The 18,845-nt window shown below is 39.4% G+C and overlaps 2 protein-coding genes across 6 annotated transcripts in view; one reads left to right on the forward strand and one right to left on the reverse strand.

The window, feature by feature from the left end:
* RpS18 (ribosomal protein S18) overlaps positions 1 to 10,390 on the reverse strand; it is a 32,198-nt gene extending 21,808 nt beyond the window's left edge. The window contains exons 1-2 of the mRNA XM_067146560.2: positions 10,241 to 10,390; positions 9,848 to 10,033 (exon numbers count right to left, since the gene is read on the reverse strand). Coding sequence (XP_067002661.1) covers positions 9,848 to 10,033; positions 10,241 to 10,243 — 189 coding nt within the window. The 5' untranslated portion in view covers positions 10,244 to 10,390. The remainder of the gene's footprint in view (positions 1 to 9,847; positions 10,034 to 10,240) is intronic.
* A 205-nt stretch (positions 10,391 to 10,595) lies between these two features.
* Positions 10,596 to 18,845, forward strand: part of Vps52 (vacuolar protein sorting 52) — a 183,991-nt gene continuing 175,741 nt past the window's right edge. For 2 of the 5 annotated variants that reach the window (XM_067145802.2, XM_067145796.2), the window contains exon 1: positions 10,615 to 10,827. Coding sequence is in view for 2 of the 5 variants with exons in the window: in XM_067145796.2 (XP_067001897.1) it covers position 10,827 (1 nt within the window). In the remaining 3 variants the exon portion in view is untranslated. Of the gene's footprint in view, positions 10,828 to 18,020; positions 18,151 to 18,297; positions 18,390 to 18,845 lie in introns of all 5 variants that reach the window. The other 3 variants (XM_067145799.2, XM_067145801.2, XM_067145795.2) reach the window with 3 other exon arrangements.

The raw sequence follows: 18,845 nt of genomic DNA on the forward strand, positions 1-18,845 counted from the left end.
TTGAGCCCTTTGACCAGTGTATATATATATTTCAGACAGCTGGGATGAAGAATGTAGGATGTGTAATGGGTGTGTTATTTAAAAAAAGATATTTAGGTGTATTCCATTTTCTTGTTCATATGTCTTGTTAGAGAGATGCAGGATAGTGTCCTCACTATTCAAATAGGCTGTACGCCTTTAAGATCAATAGCGTTATATCATTTTATAGCAGTAGCTCATGATGTACTATCTATGCACGCTGCAGGTTTTTCAGGTAATGTACGACAAAGCTGTTTATGCCTTGATTAAGTTACGGTCTTAAAAAATGTAAGGAAGGCAGGTTCTATGAAGAGTCTAGTTACAGAGTTGTTGGTAAAGAGGCTAGAGAGGCCCGCGTATTCATAATAGGGGAGAATTGAACCCTGGAGCTGTCAGTAGAAAGGCCTGAGTTGCCTATGTGTTAAATAAGGGAAGAATCAAACCCTGGAGCTGTTTGCAGAAGGGCCAGAGTTGCCTATATGTTAATGACAGGGTGAATTGAACTCTGGTGCTGTTAATAGCGAGGCCCGAGTTGCCGAGGAATAATTTGCGAAGCTATGTTTGATATTATGAGAGAGCTGATGAATTTGTGTTATAGCAGAAATTGAGCTGCTAGTGGGAAGACTAGAGTTTTTGAGTCTCCAGGGATAATTGAAAGGCGAGGCTTTAGAAAAGACAGCATTGATCCCTGAGAGCTGGTAAGATAGCTGACTTCTCACCCCCTCCTTCAAGTGAGAGTTGCTTCAAGGATAGAACGCATGTTTCCGTATGCCATCCCATTACTTTGCTAAATAGCAAGACGTTTTCTGGTTCACAGCTGATCCCCAACCATGTGGTGAGTGAGAGTGTACGAACTATTGTGTCTCTGCAAGGACACAAGCCTACGCCGATGTTTATTGGATGTCGATTCCTGATAAGCTCTCTCAAGAAGTGTTAAATGTCTTTTTATTACAGGTTTCTTCATGTGTTTGTATTTCAGGGTGTTTTTATTTATTTTGTCTTGTAATTTGATGTGTGTCATATTTGATCTGCATTGCCTACTGTGTTCGTTTGTAGCTCGAAAGCTATTTTAAGCGATGATGGCTTTTGTGCCATCCAATTTGCATATGGAACGGTCCCATAATAAATTCAGTGATATTTTGGTGGGAGGTATAGGAATGGTCCTGAACGAGTTTGTGAATTAGATATATTGGATCAAGGGGTATGATGCGCAAAGGTATCACCCAAATATCACTATAAAATTTGTCACAAATGGAACATAATAATTGCTTTTACACATATCAAGTGAAAAATCCCTGGCAAATTAAGAAATACCGTCGTTATTTGAGAAATATGAAAACATATTTAAGGCTTGTAGACAGGACTGGTTTATGTCGTACTACGCTGCTGGTGCCGTCTTTTGTTACTTTCTTCAGGTCCAGGGCTAGCACCGTGGAATGGGAAGGCTATGTCTGTGGATTCTTATTATCTTTGTCCATTCGAAAATCCCTGGCAAATTAAGAAATACCGTCGTTATTTGAGAAATATGAAAACATATTTAAGGCTTGTAGACAGGACTGGTTTATATCGTACTACGCTGCTGGTGCCGTCTTGTTACTTTCTTCAGGTCCAGGGCTAGCACCGTGGAATGGGAGGGCTATGTCTGTGGATTCTTATTATCTTTGTCCATTCGCTGCTGGTGCCGTCTTTTGTTACTTTATTCAGGTCCAGGGCTAGCACCGTGGAATGGGAGTGCTATGTCTGTAGATTCTCATCTTTGGCCAGTACAAACAGCAAAATGGAGGTCAAAAGAAAAATAGCACGATCCCTGGACCAATAAATATTTTTATTTCTATTCGAACAAAATCACTAGTCCACTGAATTTTTCTTATGTACATTGGCCATATCATTTTGTCGCCTATTAAATATTGCATATCGCGATACAATTCATGAAATGATGTCATTGACAAGTGAAGAATGAAACGAAAGCAAAGAACTTCAGTGAACACAGATATCACACACGAAATTGTTGAAAGTGTAAGACAAAAGACATACGTGTGTCACTGTGAGCGCAACACCAAATGTACTTGTAAAGTAGTAAAGTACGTATTAATATTCTCCAAAAAACATATTTCCTAATTTGCCAGGGATTTTTCACTTGATATGTGTAAAAGTAATTATTATGTTTCATTTGTGACAAATTTTATAGTGATATTTAGGTGATACCAATGCGCACTATACCCGGATCAAGTGCTAGTGTTACTGCTTTTACCGCGGCAGCTCATGAACGATTAAATTATCGCAACGCTTCGGGGCTCTGACGTAGAAACTTTAGCTCGAGTCTATACACCATCTGAATGTAGAGTTTTCCCAAGTTTCAAAGGTGTAAAGTTTGTATTTTATTTCCGGGTTGATACCCGTTTATCTTGCTGTCATTTGCTTTGTAACTTAACCCGTGTGCGCGGCACATATTCTGACTTTCATGACCATTTGGGTCGAACTTCATGATTTCATATTTTATTTGTGACATAGTGTGAATTAAATCTACGTCTTGGTTAATAAATCTATCTTAGCCCCACATCCGTTTTGTAATTCACGTAAAAATGTAGCCACTATCCTTTCCATATACTTCGATAGTATTTTTTAAGCTATTTTAGAGTTTTTTTTACGTCACCCGTATTATATCTGAACGTACCATGCACTATTACCCCTGAGTCTAGCCGATTTTTAGGACAGCCACGGTGCTGTACAGTTCCAGTATTTGCCTGATGTGAAAAATAGAAACCATGGAAAGCCATTTCCAGGGCTGCCAACGGTGAGATTCAAACCCTTCAGCTTCTTATCCTCATACTTCGTCTCGTTCACAATTTCGCCCATAACCATTATGAATAACAATGTCAGCACACTTCCTTGTCGTAGCACAATTTAACTCCAAAACCACTCTCTCCTCCCCATGTGTCCGGACACTGCTGCAACAATATTTGTACATTGCTTGCACATATTCAATCCTTTGTTCTCCAAATCAACTCTGCTCTGGGTACATTATCATAAGCCTTTTCTAAATCAAGGAATGTCATCACCATATCCCTTCCATATTCCCAATGTTTTCTTATACTCGCACTGAAGATAAGGTCCAGTGTTTATCTTCCATTTTGGAAGATAGGCTCTTCTTGTAACTGTCCTTCCATTTTTTAAAGATATAATTTGCTTTATGTCACTCCGACACAGGTAGGTATATAGGTCTTATGGTGACGATGGGTTACAAACAGGCTAGAGGGGGAAGTGTCCATTGCCTTGCTTAAGGTAAGCCTATAGCCCCATCATTAACGTGGAGTGTAAATGGGAAACCATGAAAAACCATCTTCAGGACTGCCAAAAGTCAGGTTTAATCACACTATCACCTGAATGCAAGTTAACACCTACGTGACCCAAACTGCACAGCCTTATAAATTTCTCTGCTTAATCAAGTTTGTCGTATGTGACCCAAATCGCATAGCCACTCAGTCTTATGAAATTCCCTGCTTAATCATGTCTGTTACAGTTTTGGCACAATGCACACTGTCTAGCTCTTTGTTTTAGTTTTGTTAATCGATTCACGAAATGGCATTCAAGACTTACCGTATTTACTCGTGTATTAGACCCCCCTTGGCTTTTCGAGACAAAGAAAATGAAAAAATAAAACTCATACAAGACCCCAAAACGTAACTCATCAGAGAAGAACGATTCCGCTTCTTTTTTTAATCTAGTGGCTTTACGTCGAACCGACACAGACAGGTCTTATGGTGACAACGGGATAGGAAAGGGCTAGGAGTTGAAAGGAAGCGGCAGGTATGATGCGCATAGGTATCACCCAAATATCACTATAAAATTTGTCACAAATGGAACATAACAATTGCTTTTACACATATCAAGTGAAAAATCTCTGGCAAATTAAGAAATACTGTTGTTTAAGAAATATGAAAACATACTTAAGGCTTGTAGACAGAACTGGTTTATGTCGTATTCCACTGCTGATGCAGTCTTTTGTTACTTTCTTGAGGTCCAGGGCTAGCACCTTGGAATGGGAGGGCTATGTCTGTGGATTCTCATTATCCTTGTCCATTCGCTGCTGGTGCCGTCTTTTGTCACTTTCTTCAGGTCCAGGGCTAGCACTGTGGAATGGGAGTGCTATGCCTGTAGATTCTCATTATCTTTGTCCATATGACTAGAGTGGCCAGTTCAAACAGCAAAATGGAGGTCAACAGAAAAATAGCACGATCTCTGGACCAATAAACCACCAGTCCACTGAATTTTTCTTATGTACATTGGCCATACCATTTTGTCGCCTATTAAATATCGTATATCGCGATACAATTCATGAAATGATGTCATTGACAAGCAATGAAACGAAAGCAAAGAACTTCAGTGAACACAGATATCACACACGAAATTGTTGAAAGTGTAAGACAAAAGACATACGTGTGTCACTGTGAGGGCAACACCAAATGTACTTGTAAAGTGGTAAAGTATGCATACATAATATTCTCCAAAAATCAAATATTTCTTAATTTACCAAAGATTTTTCACTTGATATGTGTAAAAGCAATTATTATGTTCCAGTTGTGACATTTTATAGTGATATTGGGGTGATACCAATGGGCACTATACCCGGAAGCGGCTGTGGCCTTAATTAAGGTACAGCCCTAGCATTTGCCTGGTGTGAAAATGGGAAACCACGGAAAAACGTCTTCAGGGCTGCCAATAGTGGGGTTCGAACCGACTATCTCCCGGATGCAAGCTCACAACTGTGCACCCCTAACCGCACAGCCAACTCGCCCGCTGGATTCTGTTTCGAAGCGACTACAAGCCTTACGCAGCTCTTATGACATCACACAAATATGTGAATAGTTTAGTCCGTACGACCCATGCAACGAAAATGGGTCAAGTCATGCGGTAGATCTATCTTTCGTAGTTAAGAAACGTCCGCCTCCATAGCGTAGGCCCACTGCAGCTCTGAAGATGTCGCACAAATAGGTGAATAGTTTTGTGTCCGAACCACGCATTGCAAGCACACATCAGTCGTGTATATATATATATCTGTTTTGTAGTTAAGAATGCCTGCCAGCGTGATGGTTAGCAGAATTAGCTGCCGTTCTCGGGAGCCTGAGTTCGATTCCTGGTACCATATTGCCAGAAATTTACAAATGGCAGGAAGGTTGATTTGTGGTAAAAATGGTACATTCAAATCCCTTCCACTGGGGTCCTGTCTAAAAGAGCTCCACCACCTCGGGATGAGGAAACGAGTTTAGTTGTTCATGAACAAAGTGATCGTTTAATATCTCGTAACTTGGGCCAATATAGCGGTTTTTGGGAGAGAAGTAGGTTTAAAACGTGATAAAAATAATCCAATTGTTTTACTAGCCAACGTACCTACCAAATAACAAAATTGATTTTTTTATGTCCCCACTTGCTTTCAACGATTTACGGAGACTCCAAACAAAACACACTAGGGTATGCATTAATAAAAAATGGGAGACAAACGTACAAAATCAATTATAATAAAACGCATTAATGCCACACTTGTAGATATCCACAAATGCGCCAAACTTTCCTGTTATTTTTATTCTTTCCGCCGTGGAACTTTTGGCACTAACTGGGCGATAGTATACCTAGCCTAAACAAAGCGGGTTATCTCATTTACAGCTGTTTAGGGTAGATCCTGATGTGATAAATGTAGAGAACAAGCACGAAATATACTTGAAAATAAGGGCCTGGCTTTCAACAGCCGCAGTTATTAAAAGAACGCTTCCAGTCACTACCGGTTTGTATTACATTTGGAAATAAAACTCGTTACATACGCTAGTTATCAGCGGGTGGATTGGCACGCTTTCAACAACACGGCTTTATTCAGGAGTGGCTTATGCTACACATAGCCTACACCAACTGGGAATATCAGACTACTTTTGTGAATAGCTTCACACAGTTTGGACTCTATAGTCGGGAACGAAACCCAAATAACTCGCCAAAGTGTCATTTTGTATCAATATTGCATAATAAAATAAGATACCCTTATCCCCTTTCTCTACAGGGTCGAATATGAAGTTTTTTTGCTATTTGTTTTACATCGCACCGACTCAGATAGGTCTTATGGCGATGATGGGATAGAAAAAGCCTAGGAATGGGAAGGAAGTGGCTGTGGCCTTAAGGTACAGCCCCAGCATTTGCCTGGTGTGAAAATGGGAAACCACAGAAAACCATCTTCAGGGCTGCCAACAGTGGGGTTCGAACCCACTATCTCCCGGATGCAAGCTCACAGCTGCGCGCTCCTAACTGCACGGCCAAATCGCCCGGTCGAACATGAAGCGAGAAGTCTTCGCAGCGAGTTTTAACAACCGTGTGCCCTTCTTGGCGTCGACCTCATTGAAGGAATTAACGAGATGAAAAAAATGACATGATATGAGCAACTAAAACTTATAATTTACTTTAGGCCTATATGTAGGCCGTAGTGTTCATTTATTGACTTTTTACATTTAGAAATATGGCCTTTCAACAAAAATAGCCAGTATAACTCAAATACATTTATAGGTTTGTTAAAGAACAGTGTAGTATGTTTACATGTACAATTTATAACTCTTTATAATCATGGGTTCACTGCACAAAGTTTGAGGTTATCGCATATTGGACCCCTCTTTACTTTTTTTGGCTGTAAAAATGGGAAAAAGGGGTCTAATATGTGAGTAAATACAGTAAGAGGACATAGGCATAATTTAATTACTCATTACTCTGCACTTTCACACACTTCGTTGTGTCTACAGTGTGCTTCATAATTGCTAAGTTCGGGTGAAATCTGAATTCTTTTGTATTCAACATTCTTAAGGAATGCCGTAATATCACGCAGCATGCAGTGTGCGAAGAAACAGAATCCGCAAACACTGGCGACGCCGACAGTTGATGAAAAAGCGTGGCTTATATACTATCTACGCACTTTTTAGCGATAGATTTACACCCTAATGCTGAATTGATTGACTTCGGTTATCTTCGAGATTCGTATTGGCAACTTTTGAAACACAAACTAAGAATCGCTTATCATCACTGTGCGACATCTGGCGTACACTAAGTATTCGTACTGTTGTTTACACAGCAAAGCCAAACTATAAAATTCATGTTAGGAACAAGATTCGCATCGGGAAATATATGCTTCCTTCTCACTCCTCGCCGAGTAAAAAAATCTATCACTAAAAAGTGCTCGTACAGTAATCAATTCATACGCATCGAACAATATAGTCATTGCCGATGAAACTGCATTGCTTTCTTTCAATGTAGAGTCCAAACGGTCTCATGGTTTTAAAGGAGAAAGTACCAGCCGAGGAATCGAACAAGGGTGAGGATTATTATATTGTGTTGCAATGCACACGGAAGCGAGAGAATTCCTCCCCTCGTCATAAAATGCAAACGGTAGAGTAATCCAAAAAATAATGCATTTGCACAGTGGAACCAGCATTATTTATCCTCGTCTTTGCATCGTGTGATACTCATTCTTTCGTTGCGTGAGGTTATGTTTGTCAATGATTTATCCAAATGCATTATTTGAACATTGTAAATACGCCTTGTTGGATACATTTCGGAAATAGTTTTATCCATGGCATTTGAAAGGTTTAAACTGTGAATCAAGGTGACTGCATGCATTAATGGTTCTTGTGACGCAACAAGTGTTTACATTTCTGAAGTACGAGAGAAGTGCCATGGCGGAAAACTGTACAAGGATAGAGTGGCTGTATTGTGTTGTCATGCAGAAGGAAGTCAGAGACTTTCTCCCCTCGCCAGAGGAAAGTTTGATTAGCCACGATGTTTTAAGTGCATCCGGTACTTTCTGTGCAAGTATAGGAGATCTAAAATGCATACAGTACAGTAATCAAATGAATAAAGCACTTGCACATGGGAGCCAGTAGAATTTCTCCTCATCTTTTAATCTAGCTTTTCTTTCTTTCGTTGCAAGAGGTTAGGCTTGTCAGTGAGTTATCCAAGTGCATTATTTGAATAATCAAAATGCACCTTCTTGGATACATTTCGGAAATAGGTTTTTTTTCATGCCATTTGAAATGGTTAAATTGTGAATCAAGGTTAACTGCACGCAGTAACGGGCCTTAGTATATTTTGTAACGCGGCAAGGGTTGGCACTTCTGAATTACGAATCGGCAGTTAATTTGAAATCCTAACGACTTCGAATTAACAAGGTTTTACTGTATATCCAAGGAAGTCAATATGGACAATACCGGCCATTATGGTCAAGATTATTAATAAGTAAAATAATGTCAAATATTGAATATATATATATTTAGTAGTGTTCAGAACATAACAAAAATGGTCACCCAAATTTATTCCTACTTTAGCTTTAAACTATTATTATATATTGAAGACAAACACAATCATCCCTTGGTCGCCCCTTACGACAGGCAGGGGATACCGTGGGTGTATTCGTCACGCCAGTCTTAAAAACTGCAGTATTTTCTCATGGACACTGAGAAAATAGTGAGAGTTACACAAATCTTTCACACCTAGGCAGATCATTATATACCTCACACCAGTCTTATGATGATGCCTAACATCTAGGTCATTGGCCCCTAATGGTACGAAATGAGAAGAAATGTAATGACAAATTAAAAGTCCCAAATCCTCCACTGACCAAATTCAAAACGTGAGGACGAAGAATGAATGGATATGAATTTAAAACCATCAGTGGATCCGACCCGCAATGCTTCACAGACACAGAAAATGGTGTAAAATAATAGAGTGTTACTGAGCAAGGGACTGCTTCTATAGCATAATACTGAATCAATGATGCTTGTAGTCTAAAATCCAAGTCATCGGCCCTACATAATGGTACTTATCGCTAGGAAAGTAGAACCATGGTATTCGTCATGTTGTGGTACTAATCACAGGTAATGAAATTCGCACACGTAATACAGACCTAGGGAGTTTTGCACATTGCGGCGCCATTTACAGACAACGCAAACCTGTGGTGTTCATCACATGTGTACTAACAACAGGGACTTGCACTATGCTGTGGTGTTCCTCATATAGTGGGTACTAACCATAGGCAAGCCAGAACTGTGGTGTCGCTCCTAAAGTGGTACTAATCACAGGTACTGTAAAAGCCGACAACGCACTCTTTGCTACTAATCACAAAGCTACTTTGAACCTAACATAGTGGTACAACGCGCAAGTAAAAGCAACCCATGGTGTTCCCCGTGTGGTGGTACTAATCACTTGCTAGTGGCTTTACATCGCACCGACACAGATAGGCCTTATGGAGACGATGGGATAGGAAAGGTCTAGGAGTTGGAAGGAATCAGCGGTGGCTTTTATTAAGGTACAACCCCAGCATTTGCCTGGTGTGAAATTGGGAAACCACGGAAAACCACCTTCAGGGCTACCAACAGAGGTATTTGAAACCACTATCTCCCAGATGCAAGCTCACAGCTGCGTGCCTCTAACCACACGGGGTACTAATCACAAGTAGTTTCATAGTTCTAATACAATCATCCCTTACGACAGGCAGGGGATACAGTGGGTGTATTCTTCAACTGCGACCCCCACCAACAGGGGGTCACGCCAGTCTTAAAAACTGTGCAACAATAGTTTCTAATGGGCACTGAGAAAATGGTGAGAGTTACATGATATTAATACTACCAACTTAAGAATTGGGACAGGATGAGTGGGAGTTGTATGAATATAAGTGCAATACAGTCATCAATGATTAACTTTGGGGAATGGAAGAAATCTTACTTCAACAACTTAGTAAACGGCTCTTATTACGCGGTTAGTACAGTTATTTAATGAGAGCATAATGACAGACGGACTAGATACTGACCTCCTCTTCTGTGCATTCACCAGCTCGTTTATCCAAATCGATGTCTGCCTTCTTCAAGACAATATTGGCATAACGACGACCCACTCCCTTGATGGCTGTCATTGCGAACATAACTTTCCGCTTGCCATCGATATTCGTGCCCATGACACGAAGAATATGTTGGAATTTCTCTGGTATAACTAGCGACTGAAACAATACATACAAATAAGAATTACCTTGCTGATTAAATAGAGAAAACACACACCATAATAAGCGTGCCAAATAAATGTTCATAATACTAATTTCAATAAACCCAAAACATCAGTCGATAAGAAACCTTCTAACCACGCAAAATCATCATAAATTAAACCGTTTAGAGAATTTATGCCGATAGATTCACACGATGTAACTCACCATCTTAACCTCCGTCAACCACCATGAACTAAAAGAAACCTTTCGCACAGCATGCGTCAGAAACAAGGAGACCTCAAACTGCAGACGTCACTTCCTCTTCTCATGAACAATGTTGCCAACATATTCTCTGGTTGCCAATATCGAGGATTATCGCATGCTCTCGCATTTATGGTCCTGAAGGAGAAGGTAAAGATCGTATTAGCATGAAATAAATCATATAATCACTACTCTAGTGTGTACTTATTTAGAGTTTTCTATGACGTAAGTCACAATTTTGAATATAACGCTTCCTAAGCTCTACTGCTCTGGTATCGTTGGCTAACATGGTTATTATGTCGCTTGTTAACAGAGTTACAATACTACCAATTTACAACGGAATGACTAGAATATGACAGGTTATGGTTATTTTATGTCAAAGTGATGGGTCTAATTTGTGTTTATGCTGCCGCGATTGTTTTCCTTGTTTAACATTAGACATTGGAAATTGCCCTTTAAAAATCATAGTTCGGATTTAATTCTGTATTATAATACCCACAATTTTGAAGCTACTTCAGCACTGTGATTGCACTATTAGGATCTTCTAAGTAGTAAGTCTAGTTCCTGTATGTAGTTCTATATATATTATAATGATGTGTTTTAAAACTGGGCGTACACAGAAACCTCTTTTCATCTTGCAGACCTCGTCTTCAGCCTACCTATTACTGATTAGTTTCCACTTGAAATATTTACATATATTACATTTTGCTTCCTTTCTAGTACAAAGATACAAAACATTTAGATTCATGAGTTTATGGATTAAAATGGGCTAATGACTGTGGCAGTGATTTTCTGTAGATAAACTGTGACATGTCAAGACCATAATAAAAGTTGTTGTGCATTTCCTAATCTTCGACATGCTTGATTTACTATGTTTCCTTGTGAAGAAGACTGAACATAATGTAGTTTACACTCTCTCTGCATAGGTGATGTTGATAAACTCTTTTCCAGAGGTCATTTTCTATTTAAGGTTCTCTGCTGGATTCTCCTGTAGTTTGATTGGGAAATAGAAAGATACTTCTTTCTGTGTCATTTTGACGTTCAGCACCCTCAAAAGCTTTAGGCTTATGGTCATCATGTGGCATTTTTCAATTCAAATTCAAGATCATAGCCTAGGCCATTTGTAATTCTTACTGTATTTATACAATCACTTTATTTATATCAACAAAACATTAGAATGCTTAGGTAATGTAGTTTCAAATATATTCAAATAATTTCTATTGAATAAAATCCTTTTAAAAATTTTATGGGAAAGAAATTGAAAGACCAAAAGTGGGACTCTTTAAAAAGTAACCGTAACTGTTGGTTAGTTGTTGACCTACTCTTCCGACGAAAGTGGTTTGATCCATTCTGAGGTCAGTGACGGTGGTACAGCTCAGGGCCTGGGTGTTTGTGCTATCTCCAGCATTAGAATTCATCTTACATGGCATCAGCTCGAAAAACCTGCATCAGGCCTCTCCAGAGGCCACACACCATTATTATTATAATATATATGTGTAAGGAGCATTCCAATGAGTATTAAGTTTGTTGTGTTGATTTACATTTCGCTGTATTCTGTTAGAGTTTTTTGTCTGTTTTTGCACTTTAGCAGATGGTAGCGGTTGCACTTCTCCTTACACAGTGTACAAACATCATCTGTTGGATTGTGGAATTTTGTGGTGGAAGCCATGTATTGCATATCTTGTTATGACATGTCTTTGTTCTTGAAGTTGTTTGGTCCAGTTACAGTCGATCATAGCGTCATTGCCGTAGAATTCAGGGTCTATTTCCGTGCATTTCGTAAGAAGTTTTTTCTGAAGCTCTTGGAATGGGCCGGTAGATGGCAGTGGTAGATTGAGTAGATCTTCAATGAAGTAGGTTTCCCATGCCAGTACATAAACAAGTCTGGAGGGTGCCAGTTTACCAACTCCTAGGACCTTCTTGAGGAATCTTGCTTTGCCTCCTTCTATCCTCTCCAAGTCACCGATTGTCAGGTTGTCCCATATTTTTTCGATTCCGTATGTGACAATTGGGGTTATTGCAGTCTTGAATAAAGTCATTGCTGTATTAAGGGATAGCATAGATATATTCTTGATATTGTGAATTGATGCCTTTGCTGGCGAGATGTAGTGTTTACAGTGCACTATGTCTTCTGGCATGAGCTATATCAAATTTGTTACTTTCATTGACCTGTCTCAGTCTCATCCTTGGCTTTGACAATGTGAAAGTGACTAACGTATGAGTGATGCTAGTAATACCATTCCTCATGCAGCCAGTCCCTGTTATGAATGGTGTGAAAATATCGCTCATAGGGACGGTTGGTGAATGCATTTCAGTGGGCTTGGCAGACTCATATGTAATAGCAACTGCTGGCTCGGTGAGGAAAGCAACGTGAAAATACCTCATTACAAACCACATTTTGGCGGGACGCAAAATATAAACAAAATTCACCCTGAAGATTTCAACCATTTTAGTCTATTGAAAACTTACGTTGACAACTGCCCCAGCAAATGTATGCTGACTTTCATAACGAAGAGGATCCACTCCAGTACCAGACATGTGCCGTTTTTAGAACTTTATATTGACACAAATTTTCTTTCAGACAAGATTTTAAATTAGTTTACAATATTTTTAGCAAATGTTGTACATGTCATGTCCCAACATCATATTTTATAACCACTATTCTGTAAAGTTAATATCATAAGAAATCACAATTCACTTTTTACAAATTATAAATGTCATTGTCCTCTAAACAATGTTTGTTTTAAGATTAAATTAATACGGCTGATGATGCCCAATAAGAAGAGCGAAACATGTCCCCATAATATTTAGATTTTCTATGTCTAATTAACCAGATAACGTGGTACTGATGGTATTGAATAGGTGGAACAATTAATGTACTCCTTTGGTAAACTAAGTGAGAAACTACCTCACTCCTCAGTTCCCTGGTACGTCTCTTCAGTGACGCCTAGGCTGTTTATGACAGCTGTTGGCGGAGCTGCAGAGGATCAAACCAGCCTTCGGGCTAAATACCCAACATACAACAACACATTGTGAATTGACCGATTGCTGCAGTCGCTCAAGTGCGGCCAGTATCCAGTAATCGGGAGATAGTGGGTTCGAACCCCACTGTCGGCAGCCCTGAAGATGGTTTTCCATGGTTTCCCATTTTCACACCAGGAAAATGCTGGGGCTGTACCTTAATTACGGCCACGGCTGCTTCCTTCCCATTCCTAGGCCTTTCCTATCCCATCGTTGCCATAAGACATATCTGTGTACCGAGCTCGATAGCTGCAGTCGCTTAAATGCGGCCAGTATCCAGTATTCAGGAGATAGTAGGTTCAAACCCCACTGTCGGCAGCCCTGAAGATGGTTTTCCGTGGTTTCCCATTTTCACACCAGGCAAATGCTGGGGCCGTACCTTAATTAAGGCCACGGCCGCTTCCTTCCCCCTCCCAGCCCATTCCTGTCCCATCGTCGCCACAAGACCTATCTGTGTCGGTGCGACGTAAAGCCAATAGCAAAAAAAAAAAAAAAAAAAAAAAACATATCTGTGTCGCTGCGGCGTAAAGCAAAATAGCAAAAAAAATAATAATATTGTGAATGGCTCTGATTGCTGCTGTTCTTCTGTTTATAACATGGTTATTGAAGGATGTCATGCTCGTTTGGATCATGATGCCCATGTATTTGAATTTCTTGACTATATCTAGTGTTGTCTTTCTTAATGATATAGCGTCGTCCTTGTCCGTCTTGCCACCTTTTCTGAACACCATCTGTAATGTCTTTTCCTGGTAAATTTCAAATTTGTTATCTGAAGCCCAAGCTTCTAACTTCATCATTGTCTGTAGTTCTTTTTTTTTTTTTTTTTTTTTGCTTTACGTCGCACTGACACAGATAGGTCTTATGGCGACGATGGGATAGGAAAGGCCTAGGAGTTGGAAGGAAGCGGCCGTGGCCTTAATTATGGTACAGCCCCGGCATTTGCCTGGTGTGAAAATGGGAAACCACGGAAAACCATCTTCAAGGCTGCCTACAGTGGGACTCGAACCCACGATCTTCCGATTACTGGATACTGGCCGCACTTAAGCGACTGCAGCTATCGAGCTCGGTGTCTGTAGTTCTGCCTTTGAGCTCGATCCTAGTGCCATGTCATTAGCATACATTATTAGAATAGTCTTAGGAGAGTCCGTCATTATTTCTGTGATATATGCTATTGCTACATTGAATAGTAACAGGCTTAGGGGTTCGCATTGGGGTACCCCATTTGTTTGAATTACTTTCCCAGATGAGGACGCTCCATCTTCAATTTTGATTAAGATGTAGTCTAGTATGGTCTCAATGATTCTTACGAGCGCATTGTCACCAATCATTTGTTTTAATTTTCCTATCAGGATATCTCCGTCGATAAGATCAAAAGCCTTCTTATAATCAACAAAGACGAAATAGTACTTCCCTTCTGGGTGCCTCAGTGCCTTTTATACTTTTTCTTTTAAGTATGCTGTGGTTTGTAACGTGTTTTTTCCTTTGCGGAAGCCTAGTCGGCATTATTCAGGTGCTTCGCCACAATAGTTGCAAATGCTTTGTATAGATTGCTTTCTAGAGCTATACCTCTATATGAGTTGGGGTTGTCAGTTTCTCCTTTCCCTTTGTAGAGTATCTTCAGCGTTGCTGTTCTCCAAACTTCCGGTATTTTGCCTTAATTTAGACATTTGTTGAATAGTTCTGTCCAAAGCTGTAGTAAATAGTCTTGAGTACTTTTTAAGTGTTCTATATATATATATGCATATATATCTTTACAGTTAGAAGCATCTAACATATATGTAAAATATGTCAAGTTGATTTTTAATTGCCTACAGCTTTTTAAAATTAAAAACAATGCTATTTGTTCAGGGTGTCGACCTATGGAGATCTTTTTTTTTTTTTTTTTTTTTGCTAGTTGCTGTACGTCGCACCAACTCAGATAGGTCTTATGGCGACGATGGGACAGGAAATGGCTAGGAGTGGGAAGGAATCGGCCGTGGCCTTAATTAAGGTACAGCCCCAGCATTTGCCTGGTGTGAAAATGGGAAACCACGGAAAACCATCTTCAGGGCTGCCGATAGTGGGGTTCGAACCTACTATCTCCCGAATACTGGACACTGGCCGCAATTAAGCGACTGCAGCTATCGAGCTCGGTGGAGATCTTTTGCCCCTACTTGCATCATGATATGAACCTGCGTGTGATTGGAATTGCGGAAGTGTAGAGTGTTGAATGTGAGGAAAGGAACGCTAAGGACGACACAAACACCCAGTCTCCAGGCCAGGGATGTTAATCATTTACAATTAAAAAACCCTGACCCGGCCAGGAATTGAACCCAGGGCCACCGGGTGAGAGGCGGATGCGTTGCCCCCTACATCGCGGGGCCGGACATTGCCTACAGCTAGAAATATACACAAATGTGCGTCAGAAATTTCTCCACCCAGAAGCAGGCCTCTCTGATAGCACTATCATGACCCCATCAATTATTGTGTTGTGCAAGAGAATGCACACAGTTCACATCATGTAACTCTCAGTCTGTTGAAAATACTAAGTATAGCGCTACAACATGCCTGTAAATAAAACTGCACACAGTAATATACAAAGAATGACATGTTTTGTTCCATAAAAACATCCTGATATTCTATCAAATCATATTCAGCCATGCATATATATGTACAATATTGCTTACATTGCATAAACTTTACAAGTGATAAATATAATTTTTGATCCATATTGATGATAATTGATTGAAATAATAACAATAGGTTAATTTTTTAATTTGTCCACCTAATCAATACAATAAATCTTGTCTTTGTTGAATTACATTGACATGTTAATTAAAATGGTACATGTTTCGCCTTTATAGGCATCATCAGCCATGGTTTTAACCTTGAAATAAAATGAGGCACCTGATTTACATATAATTAAGATAAAACGTATTTATAAAGCCTTGAAGAGACTTGAAAGTAAATTGACATATGGTAAAAGACTAGTTTATAATTGGGGAAAGTATTAACAATAGTAACATTGAAAGACTATTAATATGAGTAAAATTAATAAACCAACAGTTTGTTATAGACAAGTGGTAAAATTGCTGTAAAATGATGTCGAACGAGAGATTTTATTCAACATTATGGCTGATGATGCCTATAAAGGCAAAACATGTACTATTTTAATTAACATTTATTGTATTGATTAGGTGGACAAATTAATAAATTAACTTATTGTTATTATTTCAATTGCATAAACTTGTCAATGATTGTGAAATGGTGATGTTATGAACAAGTGAGACAAATTATGATTGCACGAGTCCTCCACTGTCTCCTTACAGAAGTAACTTTGAGAATTTTTTTTTAAAATGTACTTAATTTAAGCTGCTAGTGTGGTGAGGGGAATGCTGTAGGCAATAACTCTCTTCAATGGAGAGGGGAGGAGAAGTATTGCTTGGTCTTCTTAAGCCTTTCTGTATAAATTGGTTTGGTAGAATCTGAGGATGTTCGTATAGAACAAAACATGTCATTCTTCATTTATTAGTGGTTTTTTCTTTTTTTCAGCTCCTGTATGTATAGTGTGTTATAATTTGTATTTCTGACATACTGAAAAGCTTTAAATTTAGAGTTGTGTTCCTTCCAGGTAATACCCCCATTTATGAAGATTAACTCTGCACCTTCCAGTGGCACTCCGAAGTCTGCTGAAGGGCCTCCAGATTTCCCAGTCAGTATCATGGCCTGCAGGAAGGCTATCTTCAGCCTTTATCCAATCTGACACATGTAGTACGGTGGATTGCCATAACTGTATTTTGGCTTCCTCAGGTCTCTCAGTAAGCAACGTTATGATCTGCACAAAACGTTTCCTCGATTTCAGTCATCCCCTTGGAGGCTGAGTGTTGTTCATAGTTTATATGGGTCATCTACTGAAAGGTTTAAAATGGCAGAGTTAGATTTTGTTACATGGAAATGTAGTAAACGATTTGGACTTTGTCGATGACTTGGTCTTAATGGAAGACTGTGCGAAAAGCCTGCAATCTGCTATCCTGGAACTTGAAAATACAATCATGCAGTATGATGTGAAAATGATCATTTCCAAGACTAAAGTGATGTCAGTAGGGAAGAAACCTAAAGGCAGGTTCAGACTTGTCGCGCATCCCTATATTGTTTCTCCATTCCATGTCAGTGTGGATGGTAGACCATGTCATCAATCTGTTGCAAAATGTTCATACATTGATACGCAAAAGCTTGTTCACTCACTGGGCGGTCTTTTGCCGTCTTATCTAAGGGACGACACACAGTGCAGACGTGCTAGTCCTGATTGCAAGCGTTGCGTCACACTGTTGCTACTCAATTTAGACGAAGGACAGCTGGAGTGCACAGTCATCTCCAGAGAGAGGGTTTTTTTTTTTTTTTTTGCAAGTTGCTTTAGGTAGCACCGACACAGATAGGTCTTAAGACGACGATGGGACAGGGAAGGGCTAGGTACAGCCCCAGCATTTGCCTGGTGTGAAAACGGAAAACCATTTCCAGGGCTGCCGATAGTGGGGTTCGAACCTACTATATCCCGAATACTGGATACTGGCCGCACTTAAGCGACTGCAGCTATCGAGCTCGGTAGAGAGCGTTCTTTCAGTATGTATATTCATAATGGAATGGAGTAAGGAATGCGTGATAAAGCTAATCAACGAGTTCAAGATGAGAGACGTGATATGGAACTCCCAAAACACAGAATATCTTAAAACAATAAATAAAACAGGATGCATGGGAAGAGGTAGGAAAGAAAATGAACAAATTAGTTGAAGACTGTAAAAGGAAAATAAAATACTAACTGGCTTCACTAAGGAGAGAGAGAATGAAGATGAAGAAAGATACAGGAACAGGAAAAGGTTAGTAATTTATAATGAAACGAAATGCCAATTAAATAGCGAACAATGCTTTTATTATTATTATTATTATTATTATTATTATTATTATTATTATTATTTCATTTAATTCAATTGGTAGGATTTTTACTTTATTTTCTTGCTTCTTAGGAATGGATGAAGTCTATAAAAGTTCCTGGTTTTCATATGACAGCCTGCGATTCATCTGGGATAAGAATAAACCAAGGCCAACAATGTCATTGGTAAGTAAAACTGTTTCTCTATCAAAATACAATAATTCAGGTAACAAAATTTATATAAGAATTTGTTTGTTCTTGGCATTCTACGCTGTAATTTCATTCACTGAGCACATTCATATTGCCAGATTACTCTTCCTTCTTTAAGAAAATAGTCGGTGAATTCTGCCCTTACGCCTTGCACGTTTGACTTTGTTTTACGTCCTGTCTTCTTCATCGGAAGAAGGGAGTTCAAATCACGAGTGGTGCATCTCTCCAAGCAACATCTGTGATAACACCATTTTCTTTGGATCGATTGTCCCATTGTGCAACAGAGTTATAGTCATCACAAGAAGTTGAGCTTTTGCCGGTTCCAAAAGTAGAGGTTTCCGAAGCACACAAAAAGTTGAGGAAGCAATGCCAAACACATTCTTTACAACTTGATGGACTTCGCACAATTTATAGTTAAAAATCCGTTCCTTG

This window comes from Anabrus simplex, chromosome 4 (assembly GCF_040414725.1).
Source record: "Anabrus simplex isolate iqAnaSimp1 chromosome 4, ASM4041472v1, whole genome shotgun sequence".
NCBI lineage: Eukaryota > Metazoa > Arthropoda > Insecta > Orthoptera > Tettigoniidae > Anabrus > Anabrus simplex.